Source organism: Tiliqua scincoides, chromosome 2 (assembly GCF_035046505.1).
Source record: "Tiliqua scincoides isolate rTilSci1 chromosome 2, rTilSci1.hap2, whole genome shotgun sequence".
In the NCBI taxonomy this organism is placed as follows: Eukaryota; Metazoa; Chordata; class Lepidosauria; order Squamata; family Scincidae; genus Tiliqua; species Tiliqua scincoides.
Window position 1 is genome coordinate 124,531,273 of NC_089822.1, and position 19,622 is coordinate 124,550,894.

At 46.6% G+C, this 19,622-nt stretch overlaps 1 protein-coding gene across 1 annotated transcript in view; it reads left to right on the forward strand.

Moving 5' to 3' along the window:
• The window catches only part of LRP1 (LDL receptor related protein 1), a 374,302-nt gene extending 355,448 nt beyond the window's left edge, over nt 1–18,854 (forward strand). The window contains exons 80-90 of the mRNA XM_066617850.1: nt 126–242; nt 6,527–6,703; nt 7,512–7,652; nt 8,691–8,864; nt 9,422–9,583; nt 10,671–10,845; nt 11,667–11,771; nt 12,197–12,261; nt 13,988–14,078; nt 15,058–15,205; nt 16,251–18,854. Of these exons, the coding sequence (XP_066473947.1) occupies nt 126–242; nt 6,527–6,703; nt 7,512–7,652; nt 8,691–8,864; nt 9,422–9,583; nt 10,671–10,845; nt 11,667–11,771; nt 12,197–12,261; nt 13,988–14,078; nt 15,058–15,205; nt 16,251–16,391 (1,496 nt within the window). The 3' untranslated portion in view covers nt 16,392–18,854. The remainder of the gene's footprint in view (nt 1–125; nt 243–6,526; nt 6,704–7,511; nt 7,653–8,690; nt 8,865–9,421; nt 9,584–10,670; nt 10,846–11,666; nt 11,772–12,196; nt 12,262–13,987; nt 14,079–15,057; nt 15,206–16,250) is intronic.
• Nucleotides 18,855–19,622: the final 768 nt, after the last annotated feature.

A 19,622-nucleotide genomic window follows, 5' to 3' on the forward strand; every position in this document is an offset into this window, starting at 1 on the left:
AGTATATGTATTCGCAGCCAAGATTTCTAATCTTCCAAAATGTGAAAGCTGGGAGTGCTTGTTCAGAGCATTTGCACTGTTAAATTAGTAAAACCTACATGCTGGTGGCTCTGATTTCTCTGCAGGTCTGGCCGTTGATTACCATAACGCACGCCTGTATTGGGCTGATGCCAAGCTCTCTGTGATCGGTAGCATCCGTCTCAATGGCACTGACCCAGTGGTGGCCATTGACAGCAAAAAAGGTAAGAGGCTTTTTGGGAAGGATGGGGATGGTCAGTGTGTGTTTACAACTCCTTTGGAGCTCTTCCTCTACCTTTCTGTCCAGGTCATTGACTCTTGTTGTTGACAACAAAGGCAGTAATGGTGACCACAATTAGTCAGGCTTGGCAATCTGAATCAGTATGGCTTGTTGGGCTTGTTTAGCCCAAATCAACAACTGTAGCACTCATCTACCTCACTGGTTGGCACTTCTTTGGGCAGCTGAATCCTATTACCCCCCCCCCCATCATCTTATGCCATGCAACCACTAATGTAATTGCATGTATGTAATGGTAAGAGGGATCAGATGGCCTGTGGGAGATAAGTGGGAGACGCGTGTGGCCTCTGGGAACCAAGTGCCTCGGGAACTAAGTGCCAGGTAAGGCACGAGAGTTTAGCATCTGGGCGAGGAGAAGGCAAGTAGACCTCTGAGTTTTGGAGGAGGAGGAGGAGGAGGAGGAGGAAGACGACGAGAGGGTAAGTGTACTCGTTCTAACGCTTTGTCTTTCTAACTCCCTGTCTTCTAACCTTAACCTTACCTTTAAATCAACCTTAAATCAAAATTGAAAGTTAGCACCATAAGGGAGGAGCAGAGTCCTACTTGTGAGTAAGAGCAGAGTCCTACTCGTGAGTAAGAGCAGAGTCCTACTTGTGAGTAAGAGCCCAAGGGTCAGGCATTTAAATCAAAGTTGAAAGTTAGCTGCACCTAAGGTAGCACCTAATCGAAGGAAGGGAGGAGGATACAGTGGAAAGCAGGTTTTTCTACTTGTTTAAATTAAACCTATACTTAACCCAGGTTAAACCTAATCTAAGTTAGAACATAACCTAAACAGTTCAGTAAATTGGGACACAGGACACAGGATCTAGAGAGCAATAAATAATTAAACAAACACAAATAAAAACTAGCTTGAGGTTACAAAAACAGTCCAGCCTAAGAGAACAGAACTAGGAGGGAAAGAACCTAGTAAGGGGCAATTCCCAACCCATTAAGAGCCCCATTAGGCTAATCCAAGCAGTCCATTCAGGAGCCTGCAGAGTAGGTTACGCCCATCAGCAGCCTTTTGCCTTCCTGAGCTTTTGTAAACTCACCTGGGAAGGCCAGCCCCCTTTCAATCAGGAAGGAAGGAGGGAGGAGGAGCCAGCCAGGAGTATAAAGCTAGGCCGGCCATCGCGTGAGGCTCTCTGCAGAACTAAGTGCCAGGTAAGGCACGAGAGTTTAGCATCTGGGCGAGTTCAGCAGCAGGGCGAGGAGGCCAGGGCCCCATACACTGCCCTTTCTCTTCCCTTGAGAAGAGAGCTGCTATACAGTGTAGGGTTTTTAAAAGGACCCCTAAATAAAACAACAACAACAACAAAAAAGCTGTGCAGTCAGACAGCCAGCAGCAGGGTGGGGGCTATCCAGTGTTCTGCATCAAGTGCCACATGTATGATTATATGCCTCTGGGGCATAAGTCATGGGTATATCCTCGGTGCAAGGAGCTCCAGGGTCTCAGGGAACGCGTCCGCTCCCTTGAAGCCTTGGTGGCCGACCTGGAGAAGCGCAGGCAGGCAGAGGAGGACTGTGGGGAGACTTCTGGGGACGATCAGGCTTCGTCCCAACCTCAGGCGTGCAGCTCCTCGGCTGCCCGGGTGGAAAGTCTCGGGACTGGAGGACGTCATCCTGGAGAGGAGGGAAACAATCCCCTAGGGGGGAACGCACTCGGGATACACCTCGGTGGGAGGGGGGTTGGGGGCTTCTTGTAGTGGGGGATTCAATTATTAGAAACATAGAGAGGGGGGTTTGCAACGGATGTGAGGACCGCATTGTGACTTGCCTGCCTGGTGCGAAGGTTGCGGACATCACTTCTCGTCTAGACAGGCTAGTAGACAGTGCTGGGGGAGAGGTAGCGGCTGTGGTGCATGTCGGCACCAACGACGTGGGCAAGTGTAGCTGGGAGGTCCTGGAGGCCAAATTTAGGCTTTTAGGCAGGAGGCTGAAAGCCAGGACCTCAAAGGTAGCGTTCTCTGAAGTGCTACCTGTTCCATGCGCAGGGCCAGCTAGGCAGGCGGAGATCAGGGGTCTCAATGCGTGGATGAGATGGTGGTGTAGGGAGGAGGGGTTTAGATTCGTTAGGCACTGGGGAACTATTTGGGACAAGCGGGGCCTGTACAAGAGGGACGGGCTCCACTTGAACCAGAATGGAACCAGACTGCTGGCGCATAACATTAAAAAGGTGGCAGAGCAGCTTTTAAACTGATCCCTGGGGGAAGGCCGACAGGAGCCGAGGGGCATCCGGTTCGGGACTCCTCATCCCTATGGGATGAGGATGGGGAGGTTAGAGAACAACAAGACAAAGGCAGAGTAGGAGAAGAAGTTGGGAAAGGTAGTGTGATGGGATGTGATAGACGGTTTGGCACAATGAGAGGATGCGGGGACAAAGGAGCGAATAAGCAGCATAATAACGAATAATAACATCCTGGGGCATTCCGTGTACAAATGCTTTTATGCGAATGCTCGAAGTCTGCGAGCAAAGGTGGGAGAACTGGAATGTCTGGTGACAAGGGAAAATATTGACATAGTGGGCATAACGGAAACCTGGTGGAATGCAGAGAATCAGTGGGATACCGCAATCCTGGGCTATAAACTCTACAGGAGGGACAGGCAGGGGCGTGTTGGAGGTGGGGTGGCCGTTTATGTTAAGGAAGGGATAGAATCCAGCAAAGTAGAGATTGAAGGTGGGTCCGACTCCACCATAGAATCTCTGTGGGTTAAATTACCAGGCTTGTGCAGCGATGTAATACTGGGGGCGTGCTATCGTCCTCCAGACCAGAAATCGGATGGGGACCTTGAAATGAGGAAACAGATCAGGGAGGTGACAAGGAGGGACAGGGTTATAATCATGGGGGACTTCAATTATCCTCATATTGACTGGGTCAATTTGTGTTCTGGTCACGATAAGGAAACCGGATTTCTTGACGTGCTAAATGACTGTGGCTTAGATCAGCTAGTCACGGAGCCCACCAGAAGATAGGTGACTCTGGATTTAATATTGTGCGGTACGCAGGACCTGGTTAGAGATGTCAACGTTACTGAGCCATTGGGGAACAGTGATCATGCTGCGATCCGTTTTGACGTGCACGTTGGGGGAAGACTACCAGGCAAATCTCTAACAAAAACCCTTGACTTCCGACGGGCGGACTTCCCTCAAATGAGGAGGCTGGTTAGAAGGAGGTTGAAAGGGAGGGTAAAAAGAGTCCAATCTCTCCAGAGTGCATGGAGGCTGCTTAAAACAACAGTAATAGAGGCCCAGCAGAGGTGTATACCGCAAAGAAAGAAGGGTTCCACTAAATCCAGGAGGGTGCCCGCATGGCTAACCAGCCAAGTTAGAGAGGCTGTGAAGGGCAAGGAAGCTTCCTTCCGTAAATGGAACATAAACTGTGGCAAAAGAAATGTAAGAAGGTGATACTGGAGGCCAAGCGAGACTATGAGGAACGCATGGCCAGCAACATTAAGGGGAATAATAAAAGCTTCTTCAAATATGTTAGAAGCAGGAAACCCGCCAGAGAAGCGGTTGGCCCTCTGGATGGTGAGGGAGGGAAAGGGGAGATAAAAGGAGACTTAGAGATGGCAGAGAAATTAAATGAGTTCTTTGCATCTGTCTTCACGGCAGAAGACCTGGGGCAGATACTGCTGCCCGAAAGGCCCCTCCTGACTGAGGAGTTAAGTCAGATAGAGGTTAAAAGAGAAGATGTTTCAGACCTCATTGATAAATTAAAGATCAATAAGTCACCGGGCCCTGATGGCATCCACCCAAGAGTTATTAAGGAATTGAAGAATGAAGTTGCAGACCTCTTGACTAAGGTATGCAACTTGTCCCTCAAAACGGCCATGGTGCCAGAAGATTGGAGGATAGCAAATGTCACGCCTATTTTTAAAAAGGGAAAGAGGTGGGACCCGGGAAACTATAGGCCGGTCAGCCTAACATCCATACCGGGTAAGATGGTGGAATGCCTCATCAAAGATAGGATCTCAAAACACATAGACGAACAGGCCTTGCTGAGGAAGAGAAAGCATGGCTTCTGTAAGGGTAAGTCTTGCCTCACGAACCTTATAGAATTCTTTGAAAAGGTCAACAGGCATGTGGATGCGGGAGAACCCGTGGACATTATATATCTGGACTTTCAGAAGGCATTTGACACGGTCCCTCACCAAAGGCTACTGAAAAAACTCCACAGTCAGGGAATTAGAGGACAGGTCCTCTCGTGGATTGAGAACTGGTTGGAGGCCAGGAAGCAGAGAGTGGGTGTCAATGGGCAATTTTCACAATGGAGAGAGGTGAAAAGCGGTGTGCCCCAAGGATCTGTCCTGGGACCGGTGCTTTTCAACCTCTTCATAAATGACCTGGAGACAGGGTTGAGCAGTGAAGTGGCTAAGTTTGCAGACGACACCAAACTTTTCCGAGGGGTGAAGACCAGAAGTGATTGTGAGGAGCTCCAGAAGGATCTCTCCAGACTGGCAGAATGGGCAGTAAAATGGCAGATGCGCTTCAATGTCAGTAAGTGTAAAGTCATGCACATTGGGGCAAAAAATCAAAACTTTAGATATAGGCTGATGGGTTCTGAGCTGTCTGTGACAGATCAGGAGAGAGATCTTGGGGTGGTGGTGGACAGGTCGATGAAAGTGTTGACCCAATGTGCGGCGGCAGTGAAGAAGGCCAATTCTATGCTTGGGATCATTAGGAAGGGTATTGAGAACAAAACGGCTAGTATTATAATGCCGTTGTACAAATCTATGGTAAGGCCACACCTGGAGTATTGTGTCCAGTTCTGGTTGCCGCATCTCAAAAAAGACATAGTGGAAATGGAAAAAGTGCAAAAGAGAGCGACTAAGATGATTACGGGGCTGGGGCACCTTCCTTATGAGGAAAGGCTACGGCGTTTGGGCCTCTTCAGCCTAGAAAAGAGACACTTGAGGGGGGACATGATTGAGACATACAAAATTATGCAGGGGATGGACAGAGTGGATAGGGAGATGCTCTTTACACTCTCACATAATACCAGAACCAGGGGACATCCACTAAAATTGAGTGTTGTGCGGGTTAGGACAGACAAAAGAAAATATTTCTTTACTCAGCGTGTGGTCGGTCTGTGGAACTCCTTGCCACAGGATGTGGTGATGGCGTCTAGCCTAGACGCCTTTAAAAGGGGATTGGACAAGTTTCTGGAGGAAAAATCCATTACGGGGTACAAGCCATGATGTGTATGCGCAACCTCCTGATTTTAGAAATGGGTTATGTCAGAATGCCAGATGCAAGGGAGGGCACCAGGATGAGGTCTCTTGTTATCTGGTGTGCTCTCTGGGGCATTTGGTGGGCCGCTGTGAGATACTGGAAGCTGGACTAGATGGGCCTATGGCCTGATCCAGTTGGGGCTGTTCTTATGTTCTTATGTTCTTAAGTAAAAATACTTTTACTCACCTCCTGCTAGACCACCTGGTTGCCAATGGATCTCTTTGACCTCCACCAGCTGTGTTGCTAGGATAAGTCTGAGAAGCCTCTGGGGCAGGTCTGGGCCAAGAAAAGGAAATAGGATTTTGGGTGTAATCCTGCCCTTCACTTGGGCCAGTGCACGTCCCTTGCGCAGGCCCAGGAGGGTCACCAACATGCTGTACATCATAAAGTGACTTATGGCTGCAGATTGTTATAGCTGCTGCCGAAAGTCCCCCACTAGATCGGAGAACTAGAGAGGTATCTTTTTCCCCATGTTGGGAATGCCATCAGGGAATGCCCTGTCACTGTGAAAAATTGAATTTACCATTATAAGTTATTTCTCCACAGTGGAGAGATGGCATCTTACCAAACCCAATTGCTTGGGAAGGACAACTGGGATAGTTTTCATGACCAATATATGGCCATAATTGGGGGGGGGGGTCAGCACTGGTTGAGTTGCCCTGGGCCCACACCCTTCCAGGGACAGCTCTGGCCATATGCTCCTATGAAGAAAGCCATTCCTACACAATTGAATTTACATGCCACTGAACTATCGGGCAAACTGAAAATTCTTTTCCAGTTTAAGTGTTGGCTAGATAATAAGTACAAGAGACTTCAACTTCAGTGATTGAAATTATAGTGGTATGGGTGACTCCTCTCTTAACCTGTAAGAACACTTAATTAGCATAGGTCCTGTCTATATACAGCTCACCCCATCCAAGGATGCCATCTGTCATTTGTGAAGAAAGATAATGGAAAGTGCAATGCTTCTTTTTAACATCTATTCTCTTTTGCCCCAGGGCTCAGCCACCCTTTCAGCATTGACATTTTTGAAGATTACATCTATGGTGTCACCTACATCAACAACCGCATCTTCAGGATCCACAAATTTGGCCATGGCTCTGTCACCAACCTAACAGCTGGGCTCAACCATGCCACTGATGTCGTACTCTACCACCAGTACAAGCAACCAGATGGTTAGTACTTGTGGCACCTGGTCTCCCAAAAAGGTTGGGTGACACATTGAACCCATGCAAGCACTGGGGATTCATGCAAGCAGTATAAATTCATAATGTGAATTCAGCCACTTACTGTTTTTAGACGTTTAGAATGTGCTCAGTCTATGATCTTTCAGAAGGCAGAATGTGAAACAATGCTGGAGATAGATTAGGCAAAACGGTGTGTGTGTATTGTTCTAACTATAGAAACCAGTTCTCCTGCAGCGGAATAAGCTGCTTAGGCAAGTAGTGAAATCCCCTCCCTTGAAAGTTTTAGGAAAGCTTGGAGAAGCATCAGTCAGGATTGTTTCAGGTATCTAGTTGAATGACAGGCATGTGGACTATATAAGCTATTGACATTCTTCCGTATGCCTCAATTTCTAATTAGTTTATGCTCAATAACTTTATTTTTCCTGAACTTAAATATCCCCAAGCCAGGCTGAGAAATTGGTCCAGTAACAATATTAACTATGTTTGGCCTTTTTCTGGGTCTTGTATATCTTTGCAATAATGGAAACCCTTTTTAATTATAGAGAGATAGCTAGTGGAGAAAACAAGGTCCAAGTGAACATTTAGCCAGGAAAGTGCATACTGGACAGTGGAGAGACAGTTGCAAAAAGCAGGTGGGAAAAAGATAGTCCAGAGCCCCAAGAATGCAATTCTGAAAAAGCTGCTTCCATAGGGCCTCTTTTAGACCCTGTTTGGGATGGGTGGGGTCTTCTATGTAGCAGGAGATATGAAGTTTCCCAGATCTCAGTTTCTGTTCCTTTGTGTCTTTTTTCTCCAGTGACCAACCCATGTGACAGGAAGAAATGTGAATGGCTTTGCCTCCTGAGCCCCAGCGGCCCTGTGTGCACATGTCCCAATGGCAGGCGTCTGGACAACGGGACATGTGTGGCCATCCCCTCACCTACTGTTTCACCTGTTGGTATGTGTGTTCACTCCTTCACTGCATTCACAGGCCACAACCCTCACAACTTGTAGGCTGCCCTTCCTCACCATTAGTATTTTGCCATTTGGTTAGACACAACTGCTAGTTTTAATTCCTGCCCAGGAAGTGAAACTTTTGCTTCACTATTCAGTTTGATTGTCTCCAATGTCCACATATGAACCAATACTGGTGTGTCTCAGTACATAACTACCCTACTTCCTTGCTGTCTCTGAAGATCACTTTTTATACAGTCCACTGAAGCGACAGCAACACAAGGGTTGGATTTGAAATTCCCTGTGCTGGTTTTGTTTGTCCGTTGTTTGTGTATCTTCCAGAGATGTAGCAGTACAGGCAAATCATTGTACTGGTAGAGAACTGTAGGGTCGCACAGGCAGATCTCTTTGGGCTATGCATCCCGCAGGGTCAGGACGGCTAGTGAAAAGACTTTCCATGTGCTTGCAGGCATGCACCTGTGCACACACTTGCAGAGTGATAGAATTAATTTGGGACAGGGCCTCTCCTGCAGGTCTCCTAGGATGTCAGTGTTCGTCCTTTACAGAGTTTACCTTCATCCGTTGCCATCTGCCTCCAGCTATGTTAGAAGTAGGCTACTGTGAATCTGAATCCTTACAGATTCTTTCATACATGTAAGGTTTTGCCTCTAGCCAGAGGTGGGTTTGCATTACCTAGAGAAGTAAATGTAGCAGTTACTTCTTGGCAGCTTGTGCAGTCAACAAGAAATACAATGTATGAGTCCTGGGGTTGTATAGTTGAGGTCGGGCTGCATTCCCACCATATAAACACTGATCTTTTGCTGGTTTTTCATGTCCTCATCAACTGTGATGAATTACACTTCCCATCCCACCCTCACTTTCAGTAGAAGGGAACTGACTAAACTCTTCCAGACCTGGATCCCGGATCCAGTCATGGAGTGGAATTGCATCATGGCACGTGAGCCTGCAGAACTCCACACTGGCAGAACAAACATCTGACTTACTTGTGTGTTGGGCATTGTGTTTTTTTTATTTCTTTTAGTTCCACCCACCGACACCTGTGACCTGGTTTGTCTCAATGGCGGCAGTTGCTTCCTCAACGCCCGCAAGCAGCCCAAGTGCCGATGCCAGCCACGCTACACTGGGGACAAGTGCCAACAGGACCAGTGCTCTGGATACTGCCAGAATGGGGGTACCTGTGCTGCTTCCCTGTCTGGTGAGTAGTGTGCAAGGGTCCGGGGAGGGGGGGCGGAGAGCATTGGATGACTTTGTGGATAGGATGTGGGAAAAGGGGGGCATTTGTGCTAGAGAGATCCATTGGCACAGGAACAGAAGTAATAATTCAGCTTCAGATTCTGAGGATGGACTTCTGTAAGGAGATGTTCCAGTCCAAAACCCGATCTAACATTCCTACCCACATTGGTTGAATATCGATTCCAAGATTGACAAAAGTCTAATCCCAAGTCCCAGCAGACATTTGGAAATGAAAATGAGTTTCCCGGCATCCGGTGATTTTTGTGTGTGTGTGTGAATGCCCACTATGGAGTCAAACCTTCATCTGCTTGCCGTTTCCCATTCTAAATTCATAGAAGCTTTGAACAATTAGGCAGCCAATTCCAAGGATTGTTTACTGGATTCCACATTTCTCCAAGAATCTCGTATTCCTTTCATGTAGGAAGCTGTCATTGGTCACCTAGATCTGTGGAAAAAGAAACAGGTTCTACCCAACCAACCCTCCTAATGAACTCTCCTTACTCTCTACCCCTTCTCTAGGGATGCCAACTTGCCGCTGCCCTACTGGCTTCACTGGCTCTCAATGCAACAAGCAGCTGTGCACAGACTACTGCCTCAACAATGGCAGTTGCACAGTCAACCAGGGCAACCAGCCCAACTGCCGCTGCCCAGTTGATTTCATCGGTGACAAGTGCCAATACCGTAAGTGCCTGTCAGCTCTCACACTGGCAACAAGTCCTGAAGTGGGGACCTGAAGGGTTTGAGTTGGGGGTTCAGCCCATCACCCTCTTCCTTTTATAGTTTCAGCCAAAGGAGGGAACTGCAATGAAATCAGTCGAGAAAGCCTCTTCATAGTAATAGTCAAAGTGGTTTGGGTGATTATTTCTGGGCCCGATAAAGGCCTTTGAGTCAGGCCTGTCAGGCCTTCTGTCTGGCTTGACCAAGTTGACTCCTACTACTAGCTACTACTCCTACTTCTTATTACCTCTCTGGCTTCACGTCACTTCATCTCTGTTTTGCACCCTTGAGACAGCTTTGTTAGTGCCAGTTTTGTGCAAATGCATGCAGTCCTGATTATGAGTCACTGGCTACATTCAGATGTCACAACAAATCATGAGAATATGTCAGCATAGGCCTCAAGTTCGTGCAGTCTTCCCTCCTTTTCCTTCCTCCTCACACAAGAGAAAGAAAGTGAACACTTTCCTTTCATGGCTTTAAACTGTAGTTTCTTATTACTTCCCAATGCAGGAAATGTTGGTTTGTTTGAACCACAGCTAGTTCACAAATGAGGATATTAAACCAAAATTTGATCCCAGTTTGTAAGTCATGGTTTGTGAACTATCTGCAGATTGAGGAGACCGCAGTTCCTGATGTTTGAAGGAAATGGGAAACTGTGGTTTGATCGAAACCTTGAAAGCTCTTCTCATACATGAGCCCAAAGTTTGTGTTGACCCTTTCTCATTATAACAAAATGTAGTTTGTGGTGATGACTGAGCATAGACTCTGTGTCTCCATTTCTCTCCAATGTGAGGGCCAGGGCACATAACAGAGACAATTATCAAGTACTTGGACTCTTAATGCTTACTTAATTTTATTATTAACAATGTGGATTGCATTCTTTAACTTGGAATATATTGAGGGGAGGGAGAGACAGGAAGGTATTAGATTTGAGTGGGTGAGTAGCGAGATACCTGTGTATGTTTGAGATGAGGATGGAGTCTGCTAAGAACCTGTGTAGCCGAGTCCTTGTTGTTCATGCCATGCTGTGATCCTTCCTCTGCCCCTTCAGGCCAGTGCTTTGACTACTGTGAGAACAGTGGTGTGTGCCAACTGACAGCCTCTGGAGCTCGCCAATGCCGCTGCCCGCCACATTACTATGGGGACCGCTGTCAGCATAACAAGTGTGACCGCTGCCTCAAGGGCAACTGCTCCATCAGCAAGCAGAGCGGCAATGTTACCTGCACGTAGGTGTCTGGGGTTGCCATTGGGTCTGAGTTGATGCTGAGTGTTGTTGCTGGGAGGGTTCTTTGGGCCCTTCTGACCACAAGGACAATTGGGGGAGTGTTGTCTGTGTCCCATGGGGAAAGTTCCATGCCAAAAGGATTCATGATCACCTCTTCCCAGGATTGTACAGACTCTGACACAATGTTGCTTTTGCAGTTTTATTTGTAACAGGAAGACCTCTATGTACACAGAGACAGGATGCTTAGTAGAGTCCCTGGTGTGAGGAACGTGGGGGCTGTTTCTCCTATTTTTTCCCCTCCATCCCAACTACTCTTGCCTCCACCTTGGGCTTCATAAATAATACTTCTGCCTCAAGCATCTTGGGCAGTGGGCTATTTCTGCCCAGGTGCCTCTCCTTCAACATCCTCAGCAACAGGGGTCCCTCTCTCTCCTTCTTGCCTTCCTTCCCATCTCCCTCTTCTCCCACTCAGCCTTGTCCTTGCTTCTAAGGAGCTCTCAGGAGCCAGGTGCTTCTTTTTGGGCAGCTAAACTCAACCTGCTGCATCTTGCTGCTCATTAATCTTTGGCTCTAAACCCTTCCTTTTGGAGGGACTCAGCTTGAGGGGCAGTACCTCTCACAGGGAAGGACAACATCACACCATTGGCAAGAGGAACTAGAGAGCCAGCAGAGAGGAGTGGGAAGAAGAGGCACCAGGTGCCTGCCAGGAGAGACACATTCTATTGCCAGCATATGTAGTGGGCCAGCGTGACTGATCTGCTGCTTGTTTCGGTTGGGGAGGATCTGTGCAACACTGACTGCATCTCTCCTCTATGCTTGCAGATGCCCTGATGGCAGTTCAGCCCCCAGCTGCTTGACTTGCAACAACTACTGCATGAACGGAGGCACATGCACCATAAATACTGAAACCCTGATGCCAGAGTGCCAGTGAGTTTTTTTTGGGGGGGGGGGGGGAGGGGGGAAGAATTGGGGTAAAGAGGGTGGGTCTGCTCTGCCTGGAATGAAGGACAACACTCTACTTCCTATTGGGGAGCACAGCTATTAATACATTTCCTGATCCATAAATCCTTTATGTCATACTCACTTTGTCCCTTTAATACCCTCCCTGAACCTTTCAGCTTCCCTCCAATGTGGGTTGTGTATGTTGGAAGATGTGTTGTCAAGTGTGGTTCCCGCCTGCAAGATTCTGGTGCCCCAGAATCCTGTGCATTTGCATGTACATCCCCTTCTGCTGCAATGACCTTCTCTCTGTCCCCAGCCTACTTTCTTGACATATTCCCTGCCCGATGAGAAACTTTCCAACAGCCACAGTTCTCCCCTGATCTGCTCCCTCTTGGCTTCTCATTCTGCAGGTGCACGTTGGAAATGACAGGAGAGCATTGTGAGAAATCTGCGATTGGCGAGCAGCAGACCAACCGTATGTAGAATGAGGGATCAAGGATAGCTACTGCAGGGTTGTTGTGTGGCATGCATGTGTATGTTTTGGGCAAGTCACTTGGGATGGGCCTAGAGAAATAAGGGAACATCTGTTTCTACAAATGATTTGAAATCTGTTCCAGCCGAAGGAATGTGATCAGGGCTGGCTCAAGGCATTTTGGTGCTTAAGGTGAAAGATCTACATGGTACCTCCCACTAGACATACATGAGGGGCAACCCACCTAGACATTATCCTGTGTAAACTTCATTACAGTGAGTGGGAGCACTGCTTTTGCATCACCCATTCATTTCATTGGGGCTTGGGCAGATGAACTTCCAGGTGGATTGTGCCCCATGGATCAGGTCAGTCAGCTTTGCACTCTGCTGCCCTCAGTAGCACAGATAATCTCACAATAGCTCCACCTCTGGATGTAGCAGTCATGAGAACTTGTATATACTTGAAGTTGGGACTCAGGTGGCATTCCCCAGAAGTGTGGTCAGGATGCAGGTTCACCCTGAATGCCTCCTTTCCAGCTGGGATCACCTGCAAATGTGGCTGACTTTGTACGCTACAGAAAATGATGATAGTGGATGCACATGCAACCTGTGTGTTTTGGTGTAACATGCAAAGAGGAGGTGGGGGGACATCGCTAAATTCCCTGTAAAGTGCAATTATGTCCTGTGTGCCTATATGTGTAGAATGCAATGAGTTTGATTTGTAGAATGAGTTTGTCACATAAGTGTTTGGGTGTTTAAAGGATCCAGACTGCCCAGTCTGGATTACAGTGCAAGCATGTGTGGGTATGAAACACACCTGTGTGCAAGATCTGGTAGGATAGTTCATATGAAATATATGCCTGTGTATACAACACAGGCTGTGTGTGGCCAGGGATGTCCAGTAGGGCTTGTGTGTAAAATGGTTGGCAACCTTCAGTCTCGAAAGACTATGGTATAAGCCTACAGCACCCGGTATTCCCTGGCGGTCTCCCACCCAAGTACTAACCAGGCCTGACCCTGCTTAGCTTCCGAGATCAGATGAGATCAGGCATGTGCATGTTCTAATTGATTTTTATAAATAAAAGAGAGTGCCAATGTACAAAATACACTCTCTACACAATACATAAAAACCTAATGATGTCTTATTATAAACAAGGCCATTTCCAGTTAATGTAACATATACAAATTCTTCGGCTAGTGGGACATATTAGAGGTATCACGTCTGTTCTGAAGATAAGAACAACATGTCCAATCTGCAACTGAGCAGCCCAGTCATGCTGCAGGACAGAGAATTTTTTTATTGTTTTCATTCCCACATAGCTTTGAAGTCTAGAGGGGAAGAGAAGCATGCAATCTGGAGAGCTGTCAGAAAGGTGGCCTCACTATTCCTACCCACACTAGCTCAATCTTTGGAACAAGAGGTTCTATGAGAGGAAGAACTGTGCCACCCCATCAGGGGTCTTCCAGATTGCACCTTCTTCTCTTCATCATACAAGTGAACACACTCCATTGACTCGAAAAGGAAACAGTTATTTTGATCTGGAGGGAAACTGACTTTTTTGGAAGGCTGTGTATATGCCCACACTGCAGGGAAGTGGAAATATCTGCAGAAATAAAGGACAGGTGGTGAACATTTTTAGAGCAGATGAAAGTTGGGCTTTGCTCTGTGTGGGGGTGAGAAGTCAGGGGTGGTTTCCAGACCGTGACCAGCATCTCTTCTCCTCTTGTAGGAACGGTGTCAATCGTCATCCCAATCCTCCTGTTGCTGCTAGCGATACTGGTGGCTGGTGCTGTGGTCTGGTACAAGAAACGGATTAAAGGGTAAGGCATCCAGGAATTGGTGTCCTCGGGATCCTGAGAGGATATCTGTTTGTCATGGGGGATGCGTCAATGGGACTGGCCTGACCTCTGCCGTGTAGCCAGAGTGGTCAGCAACACACTAAGAAGCCCCAAACATGAAAAATGTGTTGTCGCTTAGGTAAATAGTTAATTGTCTCTGCCACTGCTCGAAGAGAAGCATGAGATATGATAGTCAAAGGAACAACCAACTCATGGATAACAGTCATGAAGACCAAGCTGCAAATATTTTTATCCCAATGTTCTGCCTGGAGACTTTCAGAACAACTTCTAATCTCAGTTAGCCCAGGATATACTTCACATGCTTTGAAGTGCAGGTTGTAAATATCCTGTTTGAACCAACGCAGGTTCCTTCTCCTCTGACTCCTTGATGGTTTTCATTGTAGACTCTGCAAATGATGAGCTCTTCCATGCTGCCACATACTGAATCTGATCACTTTGAGCATTGTCTCCTCTTCCTGGCAGTGACTCTTCTGCCGTTCCCAGAATATACATACCAGGAGATAACATAATCCTTCTTCAGACCAAGGGCAGAACACATTATCAGGGAAACATGGTAACCTCCAGTGTTTCCATGAGTAGTTGTTGCAGAAGGGAGAGAATTGGCTGGAGGGAAGGGGGGGGGTTAACACTTCCTTTGCCACCAGTTTTTCCATGCAAATAACCCTCCCCCAGTCAATTTTAAAAGCCATTTACAGCCATTTTTCCCCAGCTGGGTGAATTAAGGGCATTTCCAGAGGAAGAAGCATATGTGTGAAAGAGAGTAAGCATCCCAATCCCCCACTGACTCTCTTCTGCAAGTTCCCATCTAGACATTGGCATTACTCTGCAGTCATTAATTTGGGGGTGCCAGGATGACATGCAGCTGCACTCTGAATTTCTGGCAATTGTCATCTGCCTTTAGTACTTATCTCTGCTCTTTCCCATACTTTCTCATCATCAGGGCCAAGGGCTTCCAACACCAGCGCATGACCAATGGTGCCATGAACGTGGAGATTGGTAACCCAACCTACAAGATGTATGAAGGGGACCCCGATGCCGATGATGTGGGGGAGCTCCTAGATGCTGACTTTGCCCTTGACCCTGACAAGGTTTGCAAAGGGGGGCTGGGACTAATGTTGCAAAGACTACAGGGGAGTGTTTTTGGGGTAGAGGAGAAGAGCCTAAAAAAGCATCTAATGACATTTGAAAGTCAAGAGTAACAATATGCAGGAGGGTGGAGAACAGACCAGTCCAAGAGAGGAAAAGGTGAGGGCCAGAGAGTTTGGAGGTGCTTAGTTTCCCTTAATTTTTGAGCATGGAGTCTCTCCCTACTGATGGAGACAATGGTTGCAAATACACCTTCGTATGAGAGTTCATAGAGGAACTTCTGTATTACCAGTAGCCCTGTGGCTGTATGTGTGGTGTGAAACCAGTGCTACCTGGGCAACTTGGGTCATGGACAGGCTGTACCATGCCACCTCTGTAGCACACACAGATTATAAGCAATTTGGTACTTGGCTATAGTATAGAGGCCAGAGCAGAGATAGCTGTTTGTTTAAAGCACTTATACCTTGCTTTATAACCCCAAAACACTCTCAAAACAGCTTACAAAAATACTATCAGTAGTATGCCTCCACTATTAGAAGCACCGTCCAAAATACAGTCATGCACATAAGGTTTAAAGAAAGTGTTTTCAGTCATGGATCAACACTGAGCACAGAGAACGAGACAACGTGCAAGGTATGGAGAGCCAAACAAGTTTGCACTTGGGATTGTGCCTGAAAAACTATCGGAACCCTGTGTGGACACTGGAGCAATGATTTAATATGCTTCTGGCAACCCACTGAGTTCATCACAGCCTCTAAGCAGTTTCCAGGCAGCCCCATACAGTGTACATATTCTCATGTCAGGCTGAGACGGTTTCTAGGTCTGTCTGAAACGGTCACCACTTTATCTCCAGACAAAACGGGTGAAATGTACTGTTTTGCTATTGCTGAATCATGATGGGTAGACATGGAACAATAATTCCTAGGACAGTGGTAATTATGTTCAGGAGTGGGATGTACAATAGCTAGGGAGGCTAGAAGGATTATTTGAGAAACCAACTCTCCCAACAGTCCCTCACTCCTGTCCTCTTTTTCTCTTCCCCTCCAGCCCACAAATTTCACAAACCCAGTGTATGCTACACTCTACATGGGCGCCCACAACAGCCGCAACTCACTAGCCAGCACGGACGAAAAGCGGGAGCTGCTGTCAAGAGGGGCAGATGATGATCTTGGCAACCCCCTGGCATAGGGAATGGGGGAATGGGCAACCAGCCCAGATAGACACCAGATGAAAAGAGACAAGATGGGGTTGGGGAGGGAATGGGGGGGAAGCAAGAGATATTGTATAAATGTACAAATGAAGGATTATTACTTTTATATGTGAGCAGTATTATTACCTGTATATTCCCTTTCATCTACCAGCCGCTGAATCTCTGCCAATGGACTTTGGGGTGGATGGAGTTAAAGGCAACCTTCGGAGGTGGGGGAGAATCCAAGAAGACCCTCAGTTGAGGGTGTTGAAGGGCTCCATGGTCTTACCCGGCTGCATTCTTATTTTTTCGCTGCACAAATCCAGCCCACTTTTGCTTCCTGTGTAGATGGCTCTAGGTTGCCATTCTTCTAAAAACTTGGAATAAATGTCACCTGCTTCTCAGGGTGCCACTGATGAACAAATGAGAGGAGCTGCTCAAGGCAAACTCCCTTCTGGTAGGAATGTGAGAAGAAGGTGATTGAATGGATGTCAGGAAAGTTCACCAGATCTAGTGAACAAAGGAGGAAATTCTACTTCCCTGTTCTGCACAGGAGAAAAGACTTTGGTTTGATAAAATGTGGACCACAACATAGTCTCAGCCTGACAGTACCTTAATACAGATCTAGCTAATCCTTAACCACTCTGTTATGTAGATCAGTGATTCTTAAATATTAATATACTGGGGACCACTATTCTAGTTTATTCTGTGTGGCTCATCATATTTTCTTATATCATTGCTAGAGATGTTTGTTTCCGGTGAGTAAGATAAGAGTACAGCCAAAGTCTTACTGAACACAGTGGGCTTCTGAGTAAGGTAAATAACACCAGTTTCAAACACCTCTAATCATGGCAGCCAACTGGAAGGTTACTGGAAAGGCTATCAGTTAAAGCTCAGGTCCTTCTGTGCTCTGAATGAGCTGTACTGAAGTTGCACAAGGAAGAGATGTCCCTTAGGCAGGGAGGTGCAATTTCCACTCCCTGAGAAAGTTTGGTAGTCTTTACCAAAATATGGGCTAGCTTGAGAATTAGTCTGGTGCTTAGCCTGAGGAGAAACACCCAAATTCACTTCAGGTTTTGCATTAGACAAAATGATCCAGTGATTTCTCTAGAAATTTTGCAGATCTTATTTTGCCTGAAAACCTCTGCCACTATCAAATTCCATTCATATTGTGCTTGCAACCCAAGTGCCCTTGAATAGTGATGTCTTAAGTGGCAAACTGCTCAGTGGCACAAATGATTTACAAACTATCACCTAGCAACAACTGTTCACTTCTGACATGTCCCCCTTTCTCTTCTATGTACATTTTCAGTACTGTTGCATCCAAAGGCAGAAGGAGCCGAGTTTTAATTTGGCATTTGTCACCATCTGTTTTTTAAAAATGCTTTCAGCATTTTCCTCCATCATCTTCATCATAGCCATGCAGACCATCTGAAAGCAGAGTGGACCACAGTTTGTTTAAGAATCAGTGGTATGGTCATTCTGTCCATACCCCCACCTACTGCAGATCACCTTTTTCTAGCAATCTTCAGCTTGTCTCAACAATGATAGCCTTTTGTTTTGCTGCATCCAACCAATCGCATCTTCTTGCAACGCCTTAACATTTTTTTCCACCAATAAGATTCTAATTTATCTCTACCACACCAATTGGCCCCCCCTCCCAAATACACACCCTCATTTTCCCTATCCCACCAATCAGATGTTTCCACTTTCTTGCTTTTTTGCATCTGATAAGAAGGTTGTTGCCCACAAAAGCTTAAGGATCTAATTGCTTTCTGCTGGCACTTTGAGATGAAGGGCCTTCCTGGGCATTAAGCATGCAGTCTGAATGTGCCTGACTCGCACATGCCACGGACGATCTGCCATGCTGATTCCTGCTTCTCCAAGAGAGCCGAGCATGGATGATGCTATCTAAACTGTAGCACCAAAACCCCTGACACAAAATTTGCCACTGGGAAAGTTGCCCTGTGGATGCTGCCTAAGGTGCCACAGTATTTCTTCCTGTCCAGATTTCCCTTCATCCTACTCAGTATTTCTGAAAGCATTTTATTTCCTGGAACCATCTGTGTTCTTTGGGAGGGGGGGGGAGTATTATTTTGGCTATATCTTGCTTTATGTTAGTGCCTGCCTCTGAGACTAAAACATAGTTTACAACACTCGTCCCACCTATACCCCCCCTTCCTCCATTGCTACAACTTCTGCCATCCTTTTCTGGAAAGAGGTTCAACGTTGTTTCAACTTTTGTTTCTCTCCAACATGCTTTTTTTAAAAATGAAAACAGATCAAAATAATAAATAAATAAAATGAACTAGCTTTTATAGTAGAAATTACACGCATGTGGGGGGAGGGAAGGAGAACTCCTCAGCCTTTTTTGTGTGGGGGGGGGGAACCAAATGTTTTAATAATTTTTGCCGGATTACTTTACAACTAAAAACAAAACAACAAAAAAAAGAAGAAGAAAAACCAGATATTGTTATAAATAAAATTTTTAAAAACTAATAAGAGTTTTTTTTAGTTGCTGCTTCTTTAATTTGAGGGTAAGGTTTGTTTCAAGGGGAGCTGTGAATTATAATGGAGTTGTTCTGTGATCTTCAAGCTAAACCTACACAGTGTTGGCATAGATTTGGGAAACTGGCTAGCATGCTAGAAGATGGAAAACTAACGCAGCCCCTATTGTTGAGTGATGCCCAATCCTATCCAACTTTACAGCAACAATGCAGTCCCATGGTAAGGGAACAAACATTCCCTTACCTTGAGGAGGCCTCCATGACTGCCCTCCCCACTGCAGGATGCAGCACACACCCTATTGGCATGGCTGCATCAGTGCCAGAAAGTTGGACAGGATTGGGGCTCTGAGACCCACAAATCGATTGGAGCTGTCAGCCTCTGGGAGGGGCAGGGCCTTCCCTTTCAAGTCGGATCGCTTGCCTCTGAGGTGAAAGAAATATGTCTTCTGGTGCTCTTTCTATAGTTCCCAAGTCTATTAGAAACTCCCCTTTCTTGCAGTTTGCTCCCTAGCTGGAAGTCCAGGCCTGAACCGCCTCCTGTGCACCAATGTTCACTTTCCCTGCCTTTGTGGAAGAGCACAAGTGCTGGCTCTGTGGGACATTTTGATGATAGCATATTGTCATGCAGCCTTTGCAAGGGGGGGGGGGAGGCATTTATTCCACAGAGTCATCTCATGTTGGAAGCTCTGCTTACACTGAGGAGATGTAGAAATTCACAGGGTT